At 44.2% G+C, this 26,327-nt stretch overlaps 1 protein-coding gene across 2 annotated transcripts in view; it reads right to left on the bottom strand.

The window, feature by feature from the left end:
* The window catches only part of znf423 (zinc finger protein 423), a 163,696-nt gene that overhangs the window by 3,450 nt on the left and 133,919 nt on the right, over positions 1–26,327 (bottom strand). For both annotated transcript variants that reach the window (XM_051381003.1, XM_051381004.1), the window contains 2 exons: positions 13,744–13,875; positions 11,195–11,310 (listed from right to left, as the gene is read on the bottom strand). In XM_051381003.1, the coding sequence (XP_051236963.1) occupies positions 11,195–11,310; positions 13,744–13,875 (248 nt within the window). The remainder of the gene's footprint in view (positions 1–11,194; positions 11,311–13,743; positions 13,876–26,327) is intronic.

The raw sequence follows: 26,327 nt of genomic DNA, 5'->3' as shown, positions 1-26,327 counted from the left end.
AGAGGAGACAGAGGGGAGGAGAGGAAACAGGGGGGAGGAGAGGAGACCGGGGGGAGGAAAGGGAAGGGGAGGTGAGGAAGAGTAGAAAGGAGAGGAGACAGTAGGAATGGGAGGACAGGGGAGGGGAGGGAAGGAGGAGGAGAGGAAAGGAGACAGAACGAAAGAGAGGAGGGGAGGCAGAAGGAAGAGGAGGAGAGGACAGAGGGAAGGAGAGGAGGACTACATCTATGTCTGGCTCTGGTCATTAAGCACTTGCCTCATATATGACCTCTAACAATGAGGTCATATATGAGGCGTTAGAAATGTGAATGGAGAGAAAAAGAGGAGAACGATAAAAATGAGCCAGCAGCAAAAGGATTGCAAGGAGGAGAAGAGGAAGTAGGGAGGAAGGAGCTAGAGTGTGTGTGTGTGTGTGTGTGTGTGTGTGTGTGTAGGTGTGTTTTCCCTCAGGTTCTTTGGGTCCTGCTGCTGCCGTATTGATTTGTAGACGGAGCGAGGGATGGAAAGGAAGGACAGAGGAAGAGGAGGGAGGGATGGAAGGAGGTAGGCTGCGGTCACTCCCTGGAGGAGCTCGCAGCGCTGCAGTGGACTGCTGGAAATAGCCCAGAGGAGAGGAGAGGGGAGGAGAGGGAGAGCGATGAGAGAGGGGGGGTGGGAGGACGGACGGACGGACGGATGGATGGATGGATGGATGGATGGATGGATGGATGACAGACGTCACGCGACACACATCATATGACAAACAGACCCCTCCCGGTTACTCTCTTCATTTACGTTGCTGTTGGGGCTCGGTATTGATTATGCAGAGCTGCAATTGATCAGACGTGTGTGTGTGTGTGTGTGTGTGTGTGTGTGTGTGTGTGTGTGTGTGTGCGCGCGTGCGCACACGGGCGCGTGTCACAGTTTGACATCTGCTCTACAGCAGAGTAATTGATATATTCTACAGAAAAAATTGGATGAAAGGAGGAGGAGGAGGAGAGGAAGAGTGCTCAGTGTTTACTGTGGTTCCGGGGCCGCGATGAGTGCGGTCGGCTCTCAAACGAAGCCGCCTTTAATCAAACTCCACACCTGCAGATGTTTCACAATAAAAGCCCTCCAGTGAAGTGACGGGAATGTGTCCCTTCCACTGTTATAATGTGGAACAGACGAAGAAGTGTGCAAGAATGTGCACTGAGAGTAAACAGCAGCAGGAGGCAGGCTTCTTACTAAAACATGATTCATGTGGAAAACAGGTGAATAAAGGCCTCAACCTCAGAGTGAGAGTTTACTGTAGGAACAGCAGCATGCTAGACACAGGTTAGCTTGAACATGAAGCCTTTGTGGTGTTTTATTCTGCTGTTCACTCAGACAGGAAGTGTGTGTTTTCTGTTAGAACAGCCTCCTCCAGCAGGGCAGGCGATATGGATCGTGTTGTTTTGTAAAACCCACTTCCTGAATGGCTTAAATGAAATAAATATGAACACAAGTCTTGGTTCGGACTTTATACCACCGTGCTTCCGCTGCTGTCTTCGTAGCGGAGGGTGTGTGTGCTGTGGTGAGAACAGCCCGTCTTCCAGACCAGACCAGACCAGACCAGACCAGTCAATACAGAGGCCTGTCATTGTTTTTCCTAAACTGCTTAGAGAGAGCGAGGCTAAAACCTGCAGAGCCCTGGGCCCCGGGGAAATATGGCCCTGTCGCATTACCCACGCACAAAACTGCCAGACACACACACACACACACACACACACACACACACACACACACACACACACACACACACACACACACACACACACACACACGGGAATGCATTCACAGACATGCATTCGCAGCTATGAGCACATGCATGCACAGACTCACAATGGCAAGACAAAAAATGCAAAGACTAGAATACCCAATAGCACACACACACGCACGCACACACACACGCACACACACACGCACACACTCTCATGGGCAAAGGGAGAAGGGTACGACAGAGGAAACATAAGAGAAAATGTAATCTGCCTTGTCCTGCTGCACTCTGCTATCTACTGCATTACACAGTAAATGAGTGCATTGGTGTGGAGGTGAGGATGATGATGGAGGAGCAGCGCTGTCACCTTTAACGTGCACGTGTGTGTTTGTGCCTAGTCAGCTTCATCTGTACGGCAGAAACATGTAGGTGTGTGTTTGCGCCCGCCATCTGGCCCCGAACAGGGACGGAGACGCTCTTCTTGAGACGTCAGATTAGAGTAAAACAAGGAGAACAATCAGACTTTGCCACTGACACACATGGCGATGACCTTGTTTGTGGGCCAAGTCAGTAGGAAGGCAAAAGAACTTTCTCTCACTTAGTGGAACACACAAACACATTCTGCCATGATCTGTAATGATAACAACTACACCTTGAAAAGTAGGTGCCAAGTCTCTAACAGACACAGGAAGAGGAAGAACTGCTGCTGGAACAATGCCGTGTGTGTGCGCTACCTACATGTATCAGCGAGCGTCTGTCAGTACGTGAATTTGTGTCAAATGTGTGTGTATGTGGGGGTAATTGGAGGCAGTCCAAATACTGTGTGTGTCTGAGAGTGTGCGTGTGTGTTTGTGCGAGTGTACGTGTGCCCCATCTCCACTGCTGTTTTTAACACCAAATGAAAAATCACCTTAGTCGCCTTGTGGTCTTCTTTGGGTTCAGTTTATTTATAGCTCAGAGTTGACACTCTTCCAACAGAGTGTGTGTGTGTGTGTGTGTGTGTGTGTGTGTGTGTGTGTGTGTGTGTGTCTGGGACTAGCAGATGGGCTGTCTTAGCCCTCTTCCTCTGCTCCCTGGCTTGTCTTTAGCCCCACCCGTCCAGGACAGGATGCTGCCTCGGGAGCAGATCGAAAATAAACGCACCCTCTGCCCTTAACATCCCGCCGACACGTATTCCCTGTTCCCCTCCCACTCCTCCATTTCTCTCTGTCTGTCTTTGTCCCTGTCTCTCCCCATCATCCCCCTCTTTCTCCATCTGAACTCTGCATTACTTTCAAATGATCTATCCAAAACTTCCTTCAGCCCCCCCCTCTCTTTCCAGCCAAGTCACGACGACCCCCACTTTTCTCCTCCGCCACCCCACCCAGGGTGACCTCTCTGACCATGTCCTGTTTGGAGCGCTCCCTCCCTTTCTTTCTCCCAGGGGACTTCCCCTCGCCTGTTGCTACTGGCCCAAACAGCCAGGTTTGGACCAGTAAACACAACCCAAAATACACTCGCAGCATGAAGGGCGCACACACACACACACAAAGTCAAAGGCAAACACGCATGGATCTATACCAGATTCACAGCAAAGGTGAGGGCTCCCTGCTGGAAGCTGTTACACAGAGTAGGAAGTGACCTCACCTCCGGCACAAAGAACCGATCACTCCTGAGCACCGCAAGACACATTTGAGTCACAGCGTTATCGGGAAAAACGAGAGTATGTTGAAAAAAACAATCTCTCTCACACACACAAAAAAAAACACACACACACACACACACACACACACACACACACACACACACACACACACACACACACACACACACACACACACACACACACACACACACACAGGGCTGAGGAATGTGGTCCTTGTAGACTGTGAAGCTGAGTGCCAGATGAGGACTGGAGCCTGCAGACATGGGTGACAAGACAGACAAACAGACAAGCATCCAAAAACACACTCGTACATTCAGCCTGTATTTTTATGTAAGGGAGCAGAAACACACACACACACACAAAAGACACACACACACACACACACACACACACACACAGACACACACACACACACACACACACACACACACCCTGCATGATGCGAAATGGCAGGCAGACATAATGAAAAATGCGTTTAAAGGTTACAGATGTACAAATAAATGCAGAGACATGATCCCTCCAACACACACATGAGCGCGCGATTCAGCAGAGCGTGCTGACTTTCCGTGTCACTGTCATATTACTGCACACGCCCAATCCCCATGGGTCCCTAGGGGGCCCGCTTTTTTTGATTACCATGCACCCTAAACTGGCAGAAAGGCAGAAGGAAAATCAGAGAGAGCATGCACATAAAGATGGATGAGTGAAGGAGAGAAGAATGGGTCGGGCTGATGCGTGGGGTGAGGGAGGAATAGATGTGCAGGAATTAAAGAGGAGGAGGAGAAAGATGAAGAGTGAGGGAAAAGTCAGAGCGGAGACATTTCAGTATGTGTATGTGTGCGAGTATATTTTAGGGTTGTGTTTTCAATAGAAAGAGCAGTGACATTGATTACACCAAGATGGACTCACTTTACTTGGATGTTTGTCTGATTTTGCTTTAAAAAGCCTCAACTGGAAAAACAAAAACACTTCTAATCTTTAATAGACTCATCAGAATCAGAAACTATTTGGATTATCAAATCAATAATTATATCGTTAGCAAAAGTTCTTTGGTTCCAGCGTCTTTATGGGGAATGTTAGCTGGTTTTCTTGGTCTTCTATGATGGCACATTGAATTTCGGTCCACAGGTTTGAATCCGGCCTGTGGCCCTTCGTTGCATGTTATCCACTCTCTCTCCCTTTCCTGTCCATCTTTAGCTGCCCTATCAAATAAAAGCCAAAAATAACATTTGCAGTTCTAGACCCCCCCCCCATTACTTCAATGTAAGGGTTAACGAACACAAAAGGCTGGAGCCGTAATGCACGCCTGTAGTCAGTCACACCAACTGTATACTGCTGAAAAGAGTTACAGGTACTTAACAGCTCCTTTTAAATTCAGTCCATTTTCATAATGTCATGCTTCAGAGGAAACGCAGTCAGAATGAAACAGCGCCTCAGAGCAAGAATGAGTTTGCATGAGAGTGCAAAAACAGTAAAAGCTGACACAGATAGGCCAGCTGATACTGATTTAGGATTATTATACGCCAAACTAAAGATTGACTTGTGTTTTTGGGCTGATGTGATGAGATGTGTGTGCCTGTATCTGTAGGAGTGTATTTTGGCAGGGCTGATGGAACACTGCGCCACGCGGAGTCTGTCCTGTTCTGTGACACATTGCCTCTGTTCACCTGTCACACACGCACACACACACAAACCTAATGACAGGAACATGGTCCAAGCTGTTGGGGAAACGCTCCAGGTGCTGGCTCACATAGTGTAATTCCTTTGTATCTGTCCCTGATTCTGTTTATCTCTGTCCCCCTCTTTATTCCACTCTGTCTGTCTTTGTCTCTCTGCATCCGCCTGTTTGTTCCTCTGCTTTACATCAAAGCAACAAGTAACTTCTTTTCACTTTTTTTTCTTCTCCAGTCTTCTCCCTCACTGAGACCAACTGTGTGTGTGTCTTTTTTTTTACCGTTTTCTGGTGGTACGTTCCTCAAAGCATAAATGTAAACACACACAGGTGTACACTCGCATACAAATATAATATTTCCAGATGATTAACTGGTCCCACATTGAGATCTTCTTTCTTCTATCCAAATCCGACACGAACAGAATGTGCTTTGCATTCGCAGTGTGGAACAATGAACGCTGCAAAAAATCCCAACAGTGTTAACAGCCACGGACACAATTTGCGTGCAATTTTTCCTCAGGTGGTCAGAGGGAGAAACGGGTCTGCCAAGACGGGGACAGTTCCATATAAAGACAGAATTAGCTTTTACAGCTTTTTGGTGTTGATTTGTTCGTACTGCTTGAGCTCTACTTCTTTGTTTTACTGATTTTTTAGAATTTAGTTTTTTTTATGTAATGCTCTATAAAATAAGAATAATAATAATACTATAAACAGAAGTAGCTGTGGTACAGAGTAGTTCTTGTATCAGGTAAGGCTTGCAGTCTCTCTCTATCCTCTCTCTTTTGTTTTGAATCTCTTTTTGTTTCCGTCTCTCCTTCCCCTGCTGCAAATACCTTCAAGTCCGGGGATTCAGGGAGGCAAGAGTATGTGTGTGTGTGTGTGTGTGTGTGTGTCCCAGGTCCCCATTCTAATAACAGAGAGTCTCCCAGTGAGTGGTGGGGCAGCTGAGTGCGCTCCCCTGGAACGCCACGGGGATCTACGGATCAAATTCACACACACACACACACACACACACACACACACACACACACACACACAAGAGCCATGGGATACATGGATCAGAGAGTACACACTATGACTTGACACAACACTCACAACTGACTGCAACAGCCAGACAATGGCAAACACACACACACACACACACACACACACACACACACACACACACACACACACACACACACACACACACACACACACACACACACACACACACACACACACACACACACATATAAACCCCATTGCCAGTTCAGCCACATCCACACCTTTCCATAATTCAGTTAGAGGGAGACAGTGAGGCTCTTAGATTCAGACAAAGACAAAGACAACATTATTCACAGACAGACTACTAAACACAGCTTGTTTCACACACACACACACACACACACACACACACACACACACACGCACGCAAGCACACACACACACACACACACACACACACACACACAGTCCTGATACCAACCGCAGGCATTGAACAGGCTGCTATGCTATTCTTTGCTCCGCATTAACTACCAAAATAAAGATTGTATTCATTACTGTACCTCTGGGGGAAACTCTTTAAATATTTCCTCCATTTCCAGGTATGGACAACATACAGTAGCTGCTGAGGAGGTGCTCCATACTGACTGCATACAAATGATTAACATGTTAGTGATGCAGTAGCTCTGATGTTGGGGAGTGGTGCAACTGTGTTCAAATGTAAAATGAAATAGCTCTACATTATATTGTACGTGTCTGCCTTTCTGTCTGGCTATTGATTTCCCCATCCCTCTCTATTTCCCACTTTTCCATCCCTCGCTCTAACCCTTCAGCTGTCCATCCATTGTGTGTGTGTGTGTGTGTGTGTGTGTAAACTATGTGTTCTTTTAATTGTGTCTACGAGGGAACAGATCCTCGCTCGTGTTTGTGCTAGCGTGCGCGCGCGACTCTCAAATATTCAACACCGCTGGGACACAGGGAGAGGAGGAAGATTCGGTGGAGGGAATCAACACACAAACAAACGAAAGGAAGCCCCACATCCATCCATTTATTCATCTGACCAGCAATCCACCCATCTAGTGGCGTTTAAATATTTACTAGTGCTAAAGGAAATTGTGTAGCACAACAGACTCAAAGGCAGAAAACAAGGGATGATTGGGGAGGAGTGCAAGAGTGATGGATGGAGCGAGAGATAGGAGGAAGCACTGAGGACAGAAGCTGCAGTATAGCACCCCCTGGAGGCTCAAAGCCAATGTGAAAATCAAGAAGTCTGTCAGGGATGATGTAGAGTTGATACAGAGCTGGATGACTATTTCAAACCAAGTATACTTGTACAAGAGAGAAGCACGGCCTCCAAAGACCATGAAACAGCACTTCTTACTTTATGACTGAATGTAAATGTTGGTGGTAAAACTCACTTTTTAAAAACATTAACACAAAAGCTGTTTCTACTGCCAAGCTAATTGCTAAAGATGGAGAGAAAGAAATAAACTAAAACAGAGGGAATGAGGAAAGTTGTGTGTGAAGTCTGGGAGCAAAGGCAGAGAGAGATCCAGAAGGACCTCACTGATCAGGGCCACAGCATTTCTTATTTACACACACACACACACACACACAAGCAGACACACACCAAAACATCTCTTATTTACCAGCTTACGTCTGCACTATTTATGGGGCACTGGGGAGAGGCACAGAAGAGAGGAAGAGAGGAGAGGGGCTAAAATATGCATAGGGGCTGGTTCTTCTGGGACAGACGGGGGGAGTCGGCGAGAGGGAGGAAGGCAGAACGAGAGGGGGGAGAGAGACAGGAAAACCGAAAGTAAAAAATTGTGGTATGTATGTGGAAGAGATGGATGGAGTGGTGGAAACAAGTGATGGAGAGGGAAAGTGAAGGTCTTTGTATGCAGAGGGAGGGACGGAGATGGGAAGAGGGACTGAAAGAGTGCAATCAGGAGGGAGGGAGGATGATGTAGCGACGTGTCCATGCAGCAGTGACCCCTCGAGGGTGTGTGTGTGTGCGGGAGAGGGAGAGAGAGAGAGAGAAGAGAGAGCGAGCTGGACATCATATGGCCCCTCTGAGGGGTTGAAAGAGGCCAAAGCCTTTTCTAGCTGGCCAACCAACCTTCTTCATCCATCCGCACCTCATTAAAACACACACAAATTACCCCATTCCACTTTCTCTGGCAGATGCACGCACACACACACACACACACACACACACACACACACACACACACACACACACACACACACACACACACACACACACACACACACACACACACACACACACACACACACACACACACACACACACACGCGATAACAGCTAGCAGTGGCATTAACCTCCATGCTTGTAGCTCTCCATCTCCCCCAGTCAGCCTTTCTGTCTAGCCCACTTAGAGAGCCCTCCCATGGGGCAATGGAGCTGTGGCAGGTCGGGCTCGGGCTGCAAGTTTTCACACACACACACACACACACACACACACACACACACATACACACGCACACAGAAAAAATACACGCACACAGATACACACACACTTGGGCCAGGACCAAAGAGTAACAAGATGGATATAGCCACAGTGCAGCAGCCAAAGAGGAAGAAGTACAAGGAGCTGAGGGAGAGAAAAAAATTGAACTGAGCTCAACTTAGCAGGAATGAAAACAACAGAATTCAACTCATCTGACCTGATCAAACTGGAGTTTACTGTATATGTAGTATTTCACTGCTTCTCAAACTCTGGTATGTGTACCACTGGCGGTACGCAATCTGCCTCTCGAGTTACAGAGGAAAATCTGAAATATTCTTTTAAATCTAAATAGAATTATATATAATTCTTTTAAAATGCCTGTTATATTTCAGTTTCAATATGAGCCTTCTGCGCACGACTAGCCTGCAACATCCAGGATTAGTTATCAGCAAAATCGACTATAAGACTGTAAGCGGAGGTAAAAAATGGTCAAAACCCAATGGCCCAAACAGGAACACGGGAAGAGAAGTGCAGGAGGACACCGTCAAACCAACAGTTATTAAAGCCTGTAGTCGAGTTCTTTTGAAACCAAGCCCGACAACACTTATTTAGCCAACTGATTGCTACAATTCAACAATTCGTCACTCTATAAAGATGTTGCGACCTGGTCAGACCACAAGAGAGGTGTCATCCGGGATGGAGTGGTATGTAGAAGAGGAGTGGGGTTGTTCTTGTGTAGCGTACACTGTGTGTGTGTAGAGGTGTGTGGAGGTGAGCAGGAGTGTGTGAGGTGTGAGTGGAGCCTGTGTGTGGACATTAACCGACAGGGTCCAGCAGTCACCCTGCTGTTAAATGGACTGGCCAGCCATATGCCCACCACCTCCGGCCCTACATCACTGCCACTTTGTGTGTGTGTGTGTGTGTGTGTGTGTGTGTGTTTGTGTGTGTCTGTTTGTGTGGTGGCTGGTGCAGGCCTTTGTAAATTCAAACAATCGCTGGTAGAATTCAAACTATCCCTTTCTGACTTTACTTCCAAATCTCTGTTAGCAACACCCGAACAGCAACCACTCTTCTAGCAGTCATGTAGCAGTCAAATACCGTGCTTATTATCGAACACCTTCTGCCTTTATAAACTGAAAAAGCATCAGAATTACTGGCTGCACCAAATAAATGAATGGAAGGAGAGGTTAAATAGTTCAACTTCAAGCTAAAATGCAGCTTTTATGAAACACAGCTCAGGAATATTCCAGCATGCTAACCTGGGTCCATCTGCTGTAGAAAGAAATGCCAGAACACTCACCACAATGTGAGGAGTTATTTTAACTAAAAAAAAACTGATACCATAGAACATTTTAAGTAACACAAACTGCATGTTTTAGGTTCAAAAGATTTCTGATTAAGCACCTTTTACTAGTCATTTTAAGTAACACTTAGTAACATTTCTGATTAAGTACTATTTTGTTTTCACAGTACAAATAAAAAAAAAGAATTAAAAAAAGCTACTTACTTAAAAATGTAATTTGTTATCAGTTTGGAGTTAAATGAACTTATCTGGTTTTACAGTGCTGAACATGGTTTTGCAGACTCCACTTAGAGATAGACTGCAGTTTTTATTTGTTTTGTTTTTTAGTAATCAATTATTCATATTTTCATCTGTGTAGTGTTAGTGTAAAACACACAACCCAGAAAGTGTATCGTAGTTGGAGATATTCTCTCCATACTCTGCTAATGAGACTGTTGATCAGTTTGTCACTTATCTATGGCTCGTAGAGTTGCACCTGTCCTGGCTGACAGCGTCAATAAATTCTCCTCAGAACAGAGCCGTATACCAGAAGCAATGCATAACACACATGTTTGTATTTCTAAGCAGCAACATTAATCATAAGCCCAGAGGTATCGGTTCTCACTAGCAGCTGAATTTTCTTTTGATGTTCTGTAGTGAATTCAAATAAACTGCAGGATTTCTCACAATCTTCTACAAACAACTGCATTCTTCAACATGTACCTCTGATCAATGCAGCAGGAAGCAGCACGAGCAAAGTTACAGATTTCACCTTTAACAGGGCTGATGTTTGACCTGCAGATCCAGCAGGTCACTATCTGGTGCCAAAGGGGTACAACAGAGGCAATGGACGAGGACAGGAAGGTTTACATCATCACAGGCCTGGCCACAGCTGGCCCAGGACCTACTCTTGGGTGACTTATATCTTCTCTTCTCTTTCAGATGCACACATGCACACACACATAAATGTGTCTGGACCCTAATGACATGAAGCTTGCCAGAACCCTGCTCAGACCTCATGAGGAGAGATGGAAGAAGAGAGGGACAGAGGAATGGAAAGAGGGTGGAGAGAGTAGATAAAGGGTTTCTGTAAAATGAGGTACAGTAGATGGGAGCAGGTACTGAGGAAGGTTACTGTATATTGAGGGATGGGTGGAAACCTAGAAAGAAGGGAGGGAGGGGTGTAATGACTGAGAGAGTGAGGGAGGAATGAGGAGGTCTGCTCAGGGAGGTGCCAGGAAGCTGTTTACCCTGTGTGGGTTTAGAGTTAGCTACACTTTCTCCGATACAGTGAGTCTCCTTGGACACACAAACTGTGGTCAGTGCCTGCACACAATCATTTCCTAATTTATGCCGGACAAGAAGTACACACAGACAAACAGGTCAAGATCAACACAGAGATAGAATTAAGGTGACCTACCTGTAGTTCTGTCTGAAAGAAGAACTTCTGCGGACACTGGGAACAGTCGTAGATCTTGTCTTCTTGGCCGTGGACGGCAAAAATGTGCTGCTGGAGCTTGTTGGCCTGCACAAACACTGGGAAAGGAACACATACAGCACAAGTTACACAGAGTTTATTAGAGAAAGTCAATCAGCCAATGCTTAAACCCTGACTGAAGGCTTGTAAGATAATTCCACAGACCAAAAACTCAAGGAAATGAGCTCAAGGGGACTTTCCAGTTGAGATTTTCAGAATTTAATTGAACTGTTGTTGGCATGTCTGTTCCCGGGGCCACTTAGTATGGTACCAGATTCAAGGCAACATAATTTTCAGAAGTTTCAAATTGAATAGGCTATCATAATATTTGTTGGAGGTCTTCCAATACCATTGCTATTTTTTAATGCTTAAAGGGTCCAGTGTGTAACATTTAGGAGGCTCTATTGGCAGAAATGGAATATAACAAACCCGACATTGTACATAGGGCATTTTGCGTGTTTCAAGAGTTTTGTGGACACTGTTGTTTCTCCTACACACTTCCCAGTCCGTTCTCATTCCCTGGTCGCCAAATACAGACGAGAGTGGTGTTCAGTTTGTTGAAATTTGCAACTTCACAGCTAGATGCCACTAAATCCTACACACTGGTGCTTTAAGTCCAAGCTTTGGAGAAAACTGATGTGTGTGCGTCAGTGGAAGACAACTGAAGGTTTTGGAGGAAGGACTGAGACACTACAGTGCATGAAGCTGTGAGCTTTCAGTACAACTCACCCCACAAACACAGCAAATTAAGGTTTGGAAAGGAGGGAGCGTATGGGATAGAAAAAAAGGCAGAAGGGAGAAAGAATGAGAGAAAACAGGAAGAGCTATCCTCAGCAGACATTGTGATATTTATCAATAAATTATCTCTTCTTTTTTTAACTTCCGTTCCAGTGTTGTCTCATACACTTTTTTTTCCTTCGCCCCCCTTTGTTTCAGTAAACTTTCAGTGTGAGTGTGTATGTGTTGAATTATTAAGCCTCCCCATAGGAGTGGTGCCCATCTTACTAATTCATAAGCCACTAAGGAATAGAGTTAAAGTTTAAAGCGTTGCTGTGTACCTGGGGGGGGGAGGCACACAACACAGAACAAACTCAACAACTGAGGGAGGGAAAGAGAGTGATGAAGTGACAGAGTGAGAGAGAGCATATGGGGATAGAGAGTCAAGAGATGGGAAGGTGCAGACTTAGTTTCTGGTAAAATACTGAAGGTGTTGAATGAAACTCTGAACACCACGGGCTTAATTTGGTCATCCAACATTTTGTTTGGGTCCTCCAGTGGATTTCCGAGATATAAGGTACTTCATATTTGTCCTGTTTGGAGGTATTACTGCATGAAGTTTTGCACACGCAGAGTTTTGTCAGTACTTCTTTAACATCAGCACCCTGCTGGGATATTACTGCCACCGTTAGGAATGTTAAAACAATGAATATTCCTAATGTGATCTTACTGTTTTCCCCCGAAACCAAAGACTTCACAGCCATTACGGCACATTGACTCTATGCATCATGATGCAGGTAACCCAGTGAGAGCCATTTCTGAGCCACAACATGTACTGGAGTCGATTTAAGTGCTTCCAGTTGCAATATTAACCTCATCTTGCATTTTCACCAAAATATGTGAGCAGTTTGGTGCTTAGAGAATGTGTGGTAGACACATTTTTGTGCTTCAGTCTGCAGCTTTAATGAGGAATGTAAAAGCGTGGCTGGCATGGTAAAAACACTTTTCATCTATGAATAGGACAGACAACAGACTACAGAGCAATTCAAACACAAATGAAAACACTTGTACAATATTCATTTAGTATTAGCATAAGACAATAGTAGCCTATATACAATCAATTCTGGTAGAAACTGTGATATGTTCACGATAAGTGTGGGAATGAACTTTTTTTTTTTTTTACCACAAATTTAATTTGCACTAAAGCGATCAAAATCATAATGAGGGGACATTTTTTAGGGCCTCTACCAAACAAGATTTGTTGGCCAGGCTAAAATATTTCATTATAATGCTAATTTGTCACACATTTTACCGTTATCAAAAAAGCAGCTTCTCAGTTTGGATATTATTGCATTTTGCCATATTGGGATTTTGATTACATTTTGATTAATTGTGCAGCCCCAGTCTATATTTCATTGGTAATGTACAGTGGTGTAAAATACACACTAAAGAACAACATGGCAGAAAATTGTGGATGGCATGTATCCCTTATGTCATGTTAATGTCAATGGTGTCTTATGGTGTACTAGAGTGTGTGTGTGAGATTCCTCAGGCTAATTGTATGTCCTTGCTGTGTAGCTTGTGTATGTACGTGTGCCAACTACTTCCTAAGCTTTTGTATACTGTATGTATCTCTGTTTCTGTGTCCACTTTAAATGTAAAGCAGATAGGACACAAGTGAGTGGGATTTATCTGCGCTACTGTCCTTCAAGGTGAATGTGTGTGTGTGTGTGTGTGTGTGTGTGTGTGTGTGTGTGTGTCTGTCTGTCTCTCACCTGTGAAGCAGACGGGACACTTGAAGGTACCTCCCATGCCTTCAAAGCTGTGCTCTATCAGGTGGCAAAGCAGCTTGGCAGGTGAATCAAACATCTGGTTACACAGCTTGCACTCGTGATTGATGCCCTCCTCTGCAAATAGGAGACAGACACGCATGTGTAGGCTGGATTAAGCAACACGAAAACAGGAACATATGACACCATTTTCCAGCATTAATACAACACTCACGACAGATGTCTTCTGCACATACAGAAACCGGCAGACACGGTCAGACAGTGGCGGATTATATACTGATGTGTGAGAAAACCGGTGGATGCAGAGAAGAAGAAGTGCACTTATGAACCATATGGCATTGAGACGCGATAGAAGTGATGAACTGGAAAAGGAGCGTTTTAACGTTCCACGTCGGGAAAAAAAGTGTAATTATGCAGCTCATCACATCAACAGTTGAGTTTCAAACTAAATACACACCTAGGTTTATGTAGGCAATGTAGATGAGCAGCCAAAATACTATTACCATTTTCCAGAACAACAAAAAATATTTCCAGGATTTTTGGTAACGTCAGTCAAATTCCAGGTGTTTCCATGACTGGAAAAGTAGTCTCTAAATTTCCATGCTCTCCTTTCATTTTCCCTTCTCCCTTGTACACTCCCCCAACACTCACACACACCAATCCCAGTGCCATGTCTGCCCCAACTGGTAATTGCCTGTCCACCCCACCGGGGCTGTGGATGATCTACCCTTCCTATAGCCCTCCTTCCTTCCCTCCTTCTGTCCTCGTTATCCACCATCCCCCACTCCTCATCTGTCCCTTCCCACTATCCGTTCCTTCCTCCGTGTCCCCCTTATCGTCCCTCTTGGGTCATCACATGCTGATTAATTTGTGTGGGCTCCAATTCAAACCCCTCACACCTTATTTCCTCTTTTCATATATACTATACTTCCCACTTTTTTCAGTCTTGAGGACCCATGCGGGTTGTAGTGGGTCCTCAGCAAAAGGAGGAATATAATATTTTAACTTTTATCACCTTTTTTGGAAGTTGGTGGGCTATAAAGACCATTATTAATTTCATTATTATAAACTGGTTTTCTCCTGATTAAATAAATGTTTCTATTTATCCTCAAACCTAAAATAGAGGAGTACTGTGCATCTATTGTGAGGGTCCTTGACTTTAAACATTTTAGGAAACCCTGCTCGATCGGCCTTTTTAGAAGATGTGGATACAACTCCCATGACCACTTTTTCTCGTATTCAGATGACATGAAATCACAGTAATGGAGACCTTTTTCTGCCCCCTCAGTGATCAGTGTGAACACAGTATCTAAATGATGAGAGAGATGAAGGAAACTGTACACTGAGAGACTAAGAGAGCTGATCAGTTACGTCTGTCCACAACCCAGCCTCCACCCGTCCTCCTTACTCTCACTTGGGATTATACCAATGTTTATGTGTGTTTGTGTGCGTCTATTTTAGGAAGGTGTGAGTGACATCATCACAGCACCCATGGTGAAAGGCCAGATGAAAGGTGGGCGTCATAAACACACACACACACACACACACACACACACACACACACACACCCCTCGACGACCAGGTCTCCCGCCTGTTGTCCTTATCATCATTGTACCATACAGGACCGATGCCCCAGTCGCCCACACACACACACACACACCGCGTGGGGCCACACACACACATGCACACCATAGGAGTGTACAGCCTGGAGAGATCAGATGGTGTCTTCTGCGGGCCAATCTGTAACCCCTTGTGGAGTTGCACACACACCAACACATACAAACATGCATACACATACTGACTCAGAGCGACACACAGTCTGTGTCTTTTTCCATTATTGTCACTTATCTCCTGTCCTGTAAGTGTGTATGTACACACACACACACACACACACACACACACACATTCAAACAGTCTGCAGAACTTCAGCTGCAGAGCTGCAGGGGATCGTGGGGTTAATAACGTCTTCAATCATACATCCATGACACCCATACTGACTAATACACACACACACACAAAGATTCCTATCTCTCCTTGCCTCAAAGGCCGACACAAGGGTGTCCTAATCCCGTCTCAATAGCTGTGGGGGAGTGTGTGTGTGTGTGTGGGGTGGGTGCCACATGGGCTTATATGGATGAGATGGTATGCTGCATGGTCCCGGTCCCCAAACATCCCCCTGTTCTCACACACACACACACACACACACCTCAAAGGCTGCTAGGTTGTGTGGGGCGCCAGTGTGTCCGAGACATACTGAGACAGATAGAGCTTCATTATCATTTACTAGGAGATTGAAACAGCAGGAGAGAGTCACATGGAGTGAGACACACAGAGAGAAAGAGCGAGAGAGAAACGGAGGAGCGTACACCACAACCAGTTTAATCAATTGTCATATTTCACATTTTAATTATCATATAAGTATTCCTTGTCTGAGTAAAAGTATACTTTTATTTAACAATGAATTTCTTCAAAAGAGAAAATGATTGTTTCAACTGAACAGAGGCAAAAGACAGCCCTGAGAGAAAGAGATACAGCGATACCAAAGGCACAGATAGAGACAGAGGGTGAATAAGTAAGTAATGCCTACGCTTGGCTGATCTCGCTGTGTATGTTTGTGTGTGCATGTCGGGGTCCCTGTAGAAGGCACCTTAAAAGCTCTTGCCCTCAGTAGGGGTAATGCGCTCTTCAGAAGTTGGCTTGCACTATCCCACGCCAACAGGATCAGAGAACGTGGTCAAACATCGGCTACCTTTACATGCGAACAATGATGTGCCTATTACCCGCAGTCCGTGAGCTCAGACACCGACATCCTGCTCTGACACATACTGTGTGACAAAGTTAGTGCAGGTAATCAAGTTGCAATTACCAAAATAAAAATCATCAACTGCACACATTCCAGTTAATTACACTTATGGAAATGTGGTTATGAGTGGATCCTATTAAAGGAAATGAATCTAAAATGCTCCAAATCTCCAACAATGTACATAATTACACTAAATGAATCATCGTCCCCTTACTCATACTTTATTTATAAGCAAATTATCCCACTCTACTTCTCTAATGCTGTCAATCATAAAACCATATTTGGGGGAATTTACAAAGAACTGTGTTTTTTATTTGGCTGCAACAAATTATTATTTTCATTATCGGCTAATCTGTCCATTATTTTCTAAATAAATTGATTATATATAATGACGGAAAATGGTTTAAAAAATGTTGATCACTTTTTCCCAAAGCACTAGGTGATGTCCTCAAATGTCTTGTTTTGTCCACAACCCAAAGATATCCAGTTTCCTGTCAAAGAAGACTAAAGAAATGTGAAAATATTCACATTGGAAAAGCGGAAATCTGAGAATTCTTTCTTAAAAACTGACTCAAAACTGTTAAAGCATTATCCAAAAAGTGGGTGATTAATTTAAAAGTTGACAACTAATCGATGAATCAACAAACTGCTGAAAAAATGGACAAATTGCCTTGTATGTTTGTAGACTATAGGGCTATGACGTGTTTTGGTCAGCAGCACACCACCCAGAGTTTTTCTTAGCAACGTCGGTCCTCAAAGGTCAGAAACGCTTTTTTTTTTTTTTTTTACAGAAAGTTTACTGTCATAGAGGAATAAAGAAAACAGAAAATATTCAAAATTGAGAAGCTAAAATCAGAGAATGTGGACATTATTTAAACTCAAAATGATTAATCGATTATCAAAATAGACAGCTGATCAATTAACCATTACAGCTTCATTTTTTATTGACAAACCATCTCAAAAAGGGCTGCAACTAATAAATCTTTTAGTCAATAAAATGTCAGAAAATAGTCAAAGATGCCAATTCCAATCGACATCTTCAGATTTCTGATTTTGACCAACCAACAGTTTGAAACTCAAAAATATTCAAATATTCATACAGTCAGAACACAGCAGCTCCCTTTTTCCTGGTCATCAAAATAGTTGATTCATTTTTGGCTGATGGTTTCTGTACTAATCCTAACATCAACTAACATTTGCTTCCATCGTGAATTGTTGCATATTATCTTTCTTCCCCCTGTGTGTTTAAGAATGTGCAAGCATTCACACAGATGACGTCAATGACACCATCAGCCTTACAAAAGAAACTTTAGAAGCTAATTAACAATCAATCAATTATAGGGTGAGTGAAAAAAAGTGGCTACAGATGAGAAAAGACAAATCTACAGAGAGAGAGGGAAAGAAAAAGACAGAGAGACAGAGAGGATTGAGGGAAAACAGTGAGGTGCAGAGAGATAATTGGGCTGTCCGGAACAAGGGCATGGAGAGAGGCCTCCAACGCCTCTGTGTGTGTGCGTGTGTGTGTGTGTGTGTCCCATGAAAGAGTTCTCTTTTCTGACAAATACATTGTTTTGATCAGTGTGTGTGGGGACCGCAGTCTCTGTATGCTGTCCCCCTCTGAGACCCAGTCAGTGTGTGAGCCTGTGTGTGTGTGTGTATGTGACCCATAGTGAGATGACAGAGTCGTAGAGCATCCTGCCGTTACGCTTTGTCTCACAGAGTGCATTTGATCCACCAGCAGACACACAACACACACACACACACACACACACACACACACACACACACACACACACACACACACACACACACACACACACACACACACACACACACACACACACACACACACACACACACACACACACACACAACCCTGGGAGGCCTGTGCTGGGACAGAGAACACAGGGGAGAGAGGGATGAGAGGAGAGAGTGAGAGAGAGAGGCAGGGTGAAGGTTAGGACTCTGAGTTTGTTACCACACAACACAAAATGAACTTTTTCGGCTGTTTAATGCTCATCAAAGCAAGTTTGGGGATTATTTTACGCCTTTATGGAGGATTGATTTAAATTTAAACCTGGCTGTCCTGATCCTGCATACTTCACATCAGGTCCTGCTCCCCCTCTTCTTTTACACAGGTAATTGTTAGAAAATAAAAATATAATGAAACAATGAGGACTTCAAACCCACCAATCTGATTAGTCAAAGACAAGTTCCAGCTGTGCTTACAATTCCCATAATGCACAGGTGGCTGTTCTTGATTGGTTGCTATGCCAACTACTGTGATAACCAGGGCACTAGTTAAGACATTTTTCTTGATTTCTCCACAGGGAATATAACACCTGACCATGGTGTTTCTGCATATGGCTGAAAGCCTGACAAAAGAATAGCACTCCACTTCAAAGAGTTCAACACTGTCCAGGTCCTGTCTGTCATTTTTAACATGAACATTTAATGGAGTGTATATTAAATGTAAAATATATATACACACACACACACACACACACACACACACACACACACACACACATATATAACGTTATATATTACAGCACACAGCAGACAAACGAGTGACCATTCAAACAACATATCAGAGAGCGGGGCAGATCAAAAACTGCTTTTAAAAATGACTGAGACGGAGAGAGAGCTTGGCCTGACTCCAAAGCTATGTTTCTTCCTAACTGACACACACACACACACACACACACACACACACACACACACACACACACACACACACACACACACACACACACACACACACACACACACACACGTGATTGGTGGGTGGCTTCTGTGCATCTGTAGAATTACTGATGAGCTTTCACCTCAGAGAGAGAAAGAAAGGAAAAGAGGAAACAGAAACAATGTGAGGACAGAATGTAATGTTTGTGGATGGACAGAAGGCAGGACGGAGGGAGGGAGGACACACAGACAGAGAAAGTCCATACTGCAGTCAGACCAATTATTAAAATTCCACTATCAATACACACACACACACACACACACACACACACACACACACACACATCCTCATTGCTCATGCTCTCAGTCTCATTCTCTCTCGTTACCCTCCTCTCTCTCTCTCTGCTAATTGACCAGAGGAGAGGGACCAGGTGGCATCATCCCGTCACACACACACACACACGCACACAAACAAACGCTGGCCTCATCACAGACCCCTGCAACATGCAGCCCAACATAAATGAGCTCCTTGGTTTGTGTTTGGGAACAGATCCCTAAGGTGCTTTCACACACACACACACACACACACACACACACACACACACCTCTTAACCCTTTCTTAGTCTTAGCTGGGAAACTCCTTTGGGTGCCTGGCCCCCACAAGCCCCAACCTCCCACCCTCCCTTCCCCTCTCTGATTCTGTATGGGCTGCTGGGGGTCCCTCGGGTGCCTACCCCCCATTACTGCCCTTCCCTGCTCCTGTCAACCCCCTCCCATCCCCAAACTATGTGAGGCTGTGTGTGTGTGTGTGCCTGAGTGAGCAGCAGAAAATGTGTGTGTGTGTGTGTTTGGTCCCTTGCGGCGTAGAGGCCGTAAACCGAGCCAGGCGATTGATGGCGAGGACAGCAAGGGAGAGTCAGCGAGAGAGAGAGAGAGAGAGAGAGAGAGAGAGAGAGAGGGGGAGAAAAAGAGAGAGAGGGAGTGAGAGAGAAAGGAGGACTGTGGAGGGAGGGATGGAGTGAGGGATGATGGGATGGACGGAGGGAGAGCAACAGTGGCGTCGGGAGAAAGGAGGAGTGCAGCAAAGAAGAGAGCAGTGGACGGAAGGAGGAGGAGTATGCACCTCTCTGGGGGGCTCGCTCAAGGTGTGTTTCCATGGCAACCAGGGGTTGGGGGGGTGGGTGCTGATGCGGGGGGGAGAGGCGAGCTTGACCCATTGGTAGTGTGGGGGCTGGAGAATACACACACACACTCATGCACTCACACAACCTGCTGCAGTGCTGGAGGGGTCCCAAGAGTGCCCCCACCTTTACTCACCCTCTCCCTCTCTCTCATATACACACACACACACACACACACACAGAGAGAAAGAATGCTGCAGTGCTGAGGTCCCGCGAGTACCCAACACCCACACACATTCTCCCTCCCTCCTCTCATCTTCCATTTTCCCTCTCTGTTTCCATCACTCTCTGTGAAGTAATTGTTAATATTTTCATCATTTGTTTACTCCTTATCTTCTGTGTGGGTTTTCACATTCAGCTGAATGAAGATGTGAGGAAGAGCTAGACTCCTTTTTAAACAGAGGATATCTCAGATGATGCTGAAAACAACCTGCTTTTGACCCGTTCACTTCCAGCTTATTGTCGGAGGTTAATCTGCGGTCGTCAGCGTTTACATTCCTTCCAGTCTGCGACTTTATTTCCACCTCCGCTGATCCACAATTACATAACTAAATGCCAAATAAAGTGTCTGTTTCGCTTAAGTTTCTTTTGCATCTTTGTGTCTCATTAGTATGGTAGTAGTATAAATTTACTGCTCACCAAATCCGACACACATTCAAACCGGGTTGAGTGGAAAGTTGTGAGAGGTCACACAACGTGTACACTGACTACAGGAGCAGGTACAACCAAAAGCACTGCACTGGAATGAAAGGGATGTAAAAGAAGGGATGAATGACAATGTAGTTCACACCTCATGGACAAAAATGATAGAATAACTCTCATTAACTCACTCTTTAAGGTCAGCCATAGCAACGGCCACCATACAAAAGGAAGTATTAGCACAACGAGGCAGAGGCTAACAAATCCTTTTCACATGTAACTAAAAAGATGACACCCCTCCCACCTACTCCTTCAATACTGGCTACGTTCCTCGTTCGCACATCTGACTTTATCCTGTAATAAATACATACATACATACACACACACACACACACACACACACACACACACACATATTGGCAGACAGGGACAGCATATGGTGATAACTAGTTTGCGTTTGTGTGTATAATGAAAGGAAGCACAAATTGAGCATATTTGTGTGGTGCATAAGTGCATGTGTGTCTTGGAAGGAGATTGTGTGTGTGTGTGTGTGTGTAGCAGCTTGGATTTTCCCTATCAGATTACATAACAGTAGGAAGCTGGAGCGCTCTGTCCTGTAGAAGCCAAAAGCCTTCTCACACACACACACACACACACACACACACACACACACACACACACACACACACACACACACACACACACACACACACACACACACACACACTAACTGATGGCTTCCTGTTCACAATATATGTACATAAATGACATGAAAAATTAATTAAAAAAACAGAATCAATAAATGCATAAGATATGAAAACAAACACGAGGTGTGTAGACTGGTAGATGGGTGGATGCATTAACATCCTGAATTGGACTATTACTCTCGGGGATGCAACAACTCTGGATGCTTCACAGCAGATCAGATAGTATACATGGTATAGAAGCAACAATTTTACCTCCGGTATCTCCTGTAGCTTAACAATGCAGTGAACAAATACAGTACAATGAGCAATATGTTCACTTTTGTGTCTTTATTTCCAAATAAGTGAATTTATTATTATCATTGTGGTTCTACAGGAGGGGTTGTTGCCTTGAGTATTGAAGTTGTTGAGTTTTGTGTCCCTGATGTTCCTTCATGCCCCAGGGATAAAAGAAAGCAAACAGTTTAGGCGGAAATTGTGAGAAAATGTGTGTTATTTCTGTTTTAAAGAAGTCACGTGACCTCTGTGTTTGTCAGACAGATTCAGTACTGGGCTTAAATGAAAGCCTAAAAGGTCCCCTTTCCAACGATACCAAGCACCATATTATAGAATATTCACAATATCCCTACCATGAGCCTAAACCAGATATACACCAGATTTCAAAAACGGAATTTATCTTAGGGGGTTAGTAACTTCATGAGCTGAAAAAAAGTGATTTCGCTACCACCCCTGCACTGCTATAGTGAATTTTCTAGTACTAGGGGTGTATACCTTGCCAAAAATCACTATGAGACTTTGTCCCCCTAGATGATACCGATGGCCCAAATTTGGGGCCCTGTCTCACGCACTACCTCTCTCATTACTTGTATTACCAACACGTTCTCGTCCCAGGTTGTCAAATACTGGCGCTGCTTTGTCACGCCCCTCGGTGTCTGTATGAGACGCCTTTTTAAATGGTTGCAGTGTGGGTTTATGTAACAAAAGTACTAGAAAAGATCATAATTTGGGTTAAAATAACTATGTTACATGACACAGGTCATGTTGCCGTAACTGCGGCATGTGTATTTTATTAAAACTTTAAATAATGTTGACTTTCTGTTTCATATGGGACATGAACCCTGGTCTCCTGGATTAAAGTCCTGTGCTTTGTGACTTCACCAAGCTCCCCAATCACAGCAATTCAATCCGTCAGGAAAACTTTATCACCACTGACATGACTGATGCAGCAAAAGTACAAAAACAAGACTCAGGTGTAACAAAATAATTACAGAATTCACCTTTAAGGGAGAAAGCAAAGAAACTGCTGGTAGCAAGTACAGCACATAGTGGTCAGGCTGTTTATATGAAAGGATTATTAAAGTACTATCAGTACTGCTGAGCTCTGAACTGCAAGGAAACACAGAACAAGGCTCCAACAGCAGGAAGAAGGAGGATGCTGAAACATCACATGTCGGTACATTAAGACACGCATTATGTTGTTCATAAGCACACACACAAAGGGTGTTCAGTGTCAACCGGAGAGCACTTGACCGTAACAACGAGCAGCTGATACGTAAGTCTTGTATTATCATACGTAATGAGACTTTAATTAATATTCAAACAGGCGAGGCGCACACATCATCGCTCTGGCCTTGGAATCATCGCTCAGGACTTTCACAGGAAAATGGGGAATTACAGTTTCCTCCAATAAGCACGCGGAAAGCCAGTAACACACACACACACACACACTCACACACACACACCTCTTTTAAGCTCGTTAGCAGGGATGAGAGTAATAAATGCAGAGTATATTTGTGTTTAGAATCTTAATTGAAAGCTTGAAAGTGGCCAGGAGGGAATAAGCCTAATCACTGTGTGTGAATAAACCATCAACACACCACACACACACATAAAAAGGACAGACTGACAGACATGCACACACACAAGCTCGCCACTCCCCCACTCACCACTCTCTCTCTGTTGTCCGATTTACCTCTTCCTTTCCTCCTCCTTTTTTCCACACTCACTCCATTCTTCCATCTGTTTACATATGTAAAACACAACTACAGCCCCCTGGATGCACATCAACAGTATGTGTATGTGTGCAGATCTGTGTGTTGATGCTGGTTAAGGCTATAGTAGACATCCACAAGGAGTTATAAAAAGCCTTTATGGTGGATCAGGGCATGCCCTAATTAATTACACGTATTTTTATTTTTACTACAGGTGTTTTTCATTCAGTAACTGATAGTCTGTGAAATTATCTTTTATTTCCCAGGATAGAAGATATTTACTTATTCAAGTTTTTGCTTTTAATTTAAACAAAAAGTTTAATTATCAGACTGTAATGCACAACCCATGGAGAAAAATCAATTTGGAAAGAAATAGACATTGTAATGACTTATAAGATGTATTTTTTTCAGCTGACTAAATAATCTAGGTGCAACTTGAACTTACAATATGGATGAGAAACGTGCGCACACACACACACGCACACACACACACACACACACACACACACACACACACACACACACACACACACACACACACACACACACACACACACACAGTTAAAGGAGAACGAGGGAGACAGGCTTTAGAAATCCAGATTTAAGTGTAAGGTGGATCCAACCTGCGAGCCCACCGTGGTGTGATAGATTAGAACACACACACACACAATCACCCGCCCATCCAGGTTAGCAAGCATGTCTGTATCCAGGGCTAATCACCACGGCAACCGTAATCAAGGCTCTGATCTAGTTGTCAAGGTGATGGAGAGAGGGTCACCCCTGACTGTCTCTCCTTTTCTCTGAATGACTAAATCTGTTTTGGAAACAAGTGTTACTTACATTCCTGTTCTTTTCTAAAGGGACAGACATTAAAGTTTATCAGACAGTTTGTTAGGAGAGAGTGTGGTGTGCGTGTGTGAGACACACGGAGAGAGGAAAGACACTGATAGAGAGAGGTAGGGAGGGAGGGAGAGAGCGAAGGTGTGCTGTGTTGATTAAAGATTCAATACTCGTTCCTTTTTGGTGCTAAATCTAACAGATATGTGTGTGTGAGAGTGTGTTTACCTACCTCTATCTAATCCTATCCTGCTGTTTCCTACTGGTGTGTGTGTGTGTGTGTGTGTGTGTGTGTGTGTGTGTGTGTGTGTGTGTGTTTCTTTAATCTGAGCTCCCAGGGGGAGTCAGAGGGAGCTAGCAGGCTTATCCCTGCTGCATCTCCCAAATACCACTAAAAAGCCAATCTCCATTCCACAACAACAACATTAACACACACACACACACACACACACACACCTAACACACACAAAAACTGGAGAGAAAGGCCTGAGAGACGTGCTTAATTTTCTGTTCACCAAACTGTAACACCCCCCCAACCCCTTTCCAAAAAGCACTTCACTCTGCACACATATGTTGTCATATGAAATCACATGTATTAAAGCAGCTTTAATTTTTATTATATTTTTATTCACTCCTGCTACTCTCTCTCTCTCTCCCCCCCCCCCCCCCTCTCTCTCTCTCTCTCCCAGGTTTGAAGTAATTAACCCAACATGCAACACACCACCTACCATTTCCTGTGCATTTACCCAAAATGGAAAAACATGTAAAATATCTACCTTTACAATGTCATTAAAAACTAAACTGAAATAGCACCTACAATCGAAACAATAAAGAACTCCAGAACTCTGGAAGAAGGATAACTCTACACAACCAGCACTGTGTAACATATTGTGGCTTTTCGTCTCCGTCCACATGTCATTGTGCGAGACCATAAAACACCAATCCCTAAACCCTGACAGAGGAAGAAGAGGAAAGACGGGAGCAGGAAAGAGGAGAGGAGCAGAGCCAATAAGAGCTCACAGCAGGATGCTAATAATGCAGCTCCAGCTGTAGCGGTTAACCTGCAAACTGCCCATCTGGACCCAGAGAGAGAGAGAGAGAGAGAGAGAGAGAGAGAGAGAGAGAGAGAGAGAGAGAATGGAGACAGACAGAAAGAGAGAGAGAGACAGGGAGATTTATGGACAGACAGACAGGCTGAGAGAGAGTGATATGGAGGTCCAAACATTTAGTCTGTGCAATATCAGAGCATTATAATGATTAAAAAAAAGATTTCCCAGAGGTTTTGTCTAACCAACAGTCCAAAATCCAAAAATATTAAATCCATATAAGATATAAAATTGAGGCAGGGAGCAAATCCTAACATTAAAGAATCTGGAAACTGATTTATTTGACTTGTGGATTCTCAAAAGAGATGAATTAGAATATTCATTTATAGTAGATCAAACATTTGTTCATACAGACATGATATAAGGTGTCTGTTTTATCTTGCTTTAGGTGTATGTCACACACTACTACACATTAATTTGTCCTCACATTGCATCAGACAAAATATTAAAGTGATGCAAACAGAAAAACTGACAGAGAAAAAAGAGTGAGAAAGACAGAGAGAGGGGAAGCTGGCCACATCCTCAGCTGTACTGGGGTGGACAAGTGGACACACACACACACACACACACACACACACACACACACAACACACACACAGTAGGAGTGACCTTGGTCCAGCCTG

Source organism: Dicentrarchus labrax, unplaced genomic scaffold (genome assembly GCF_905237075.1).
Source record: "Dicentrarchus labrax unplaced genomic scaffold, dlabrax2021, whole genome shotgun sequence".
NCBI lineage: Eukaryota > Metazoa > Chordata > Actinopteri > Moronidae > Dicentrarchus > Dicentrarchus labrax.
Note: the sequence above shows the minus strand (reverse complement) of the source record. Positions and strands in the feature narration are given on the sequence as shown.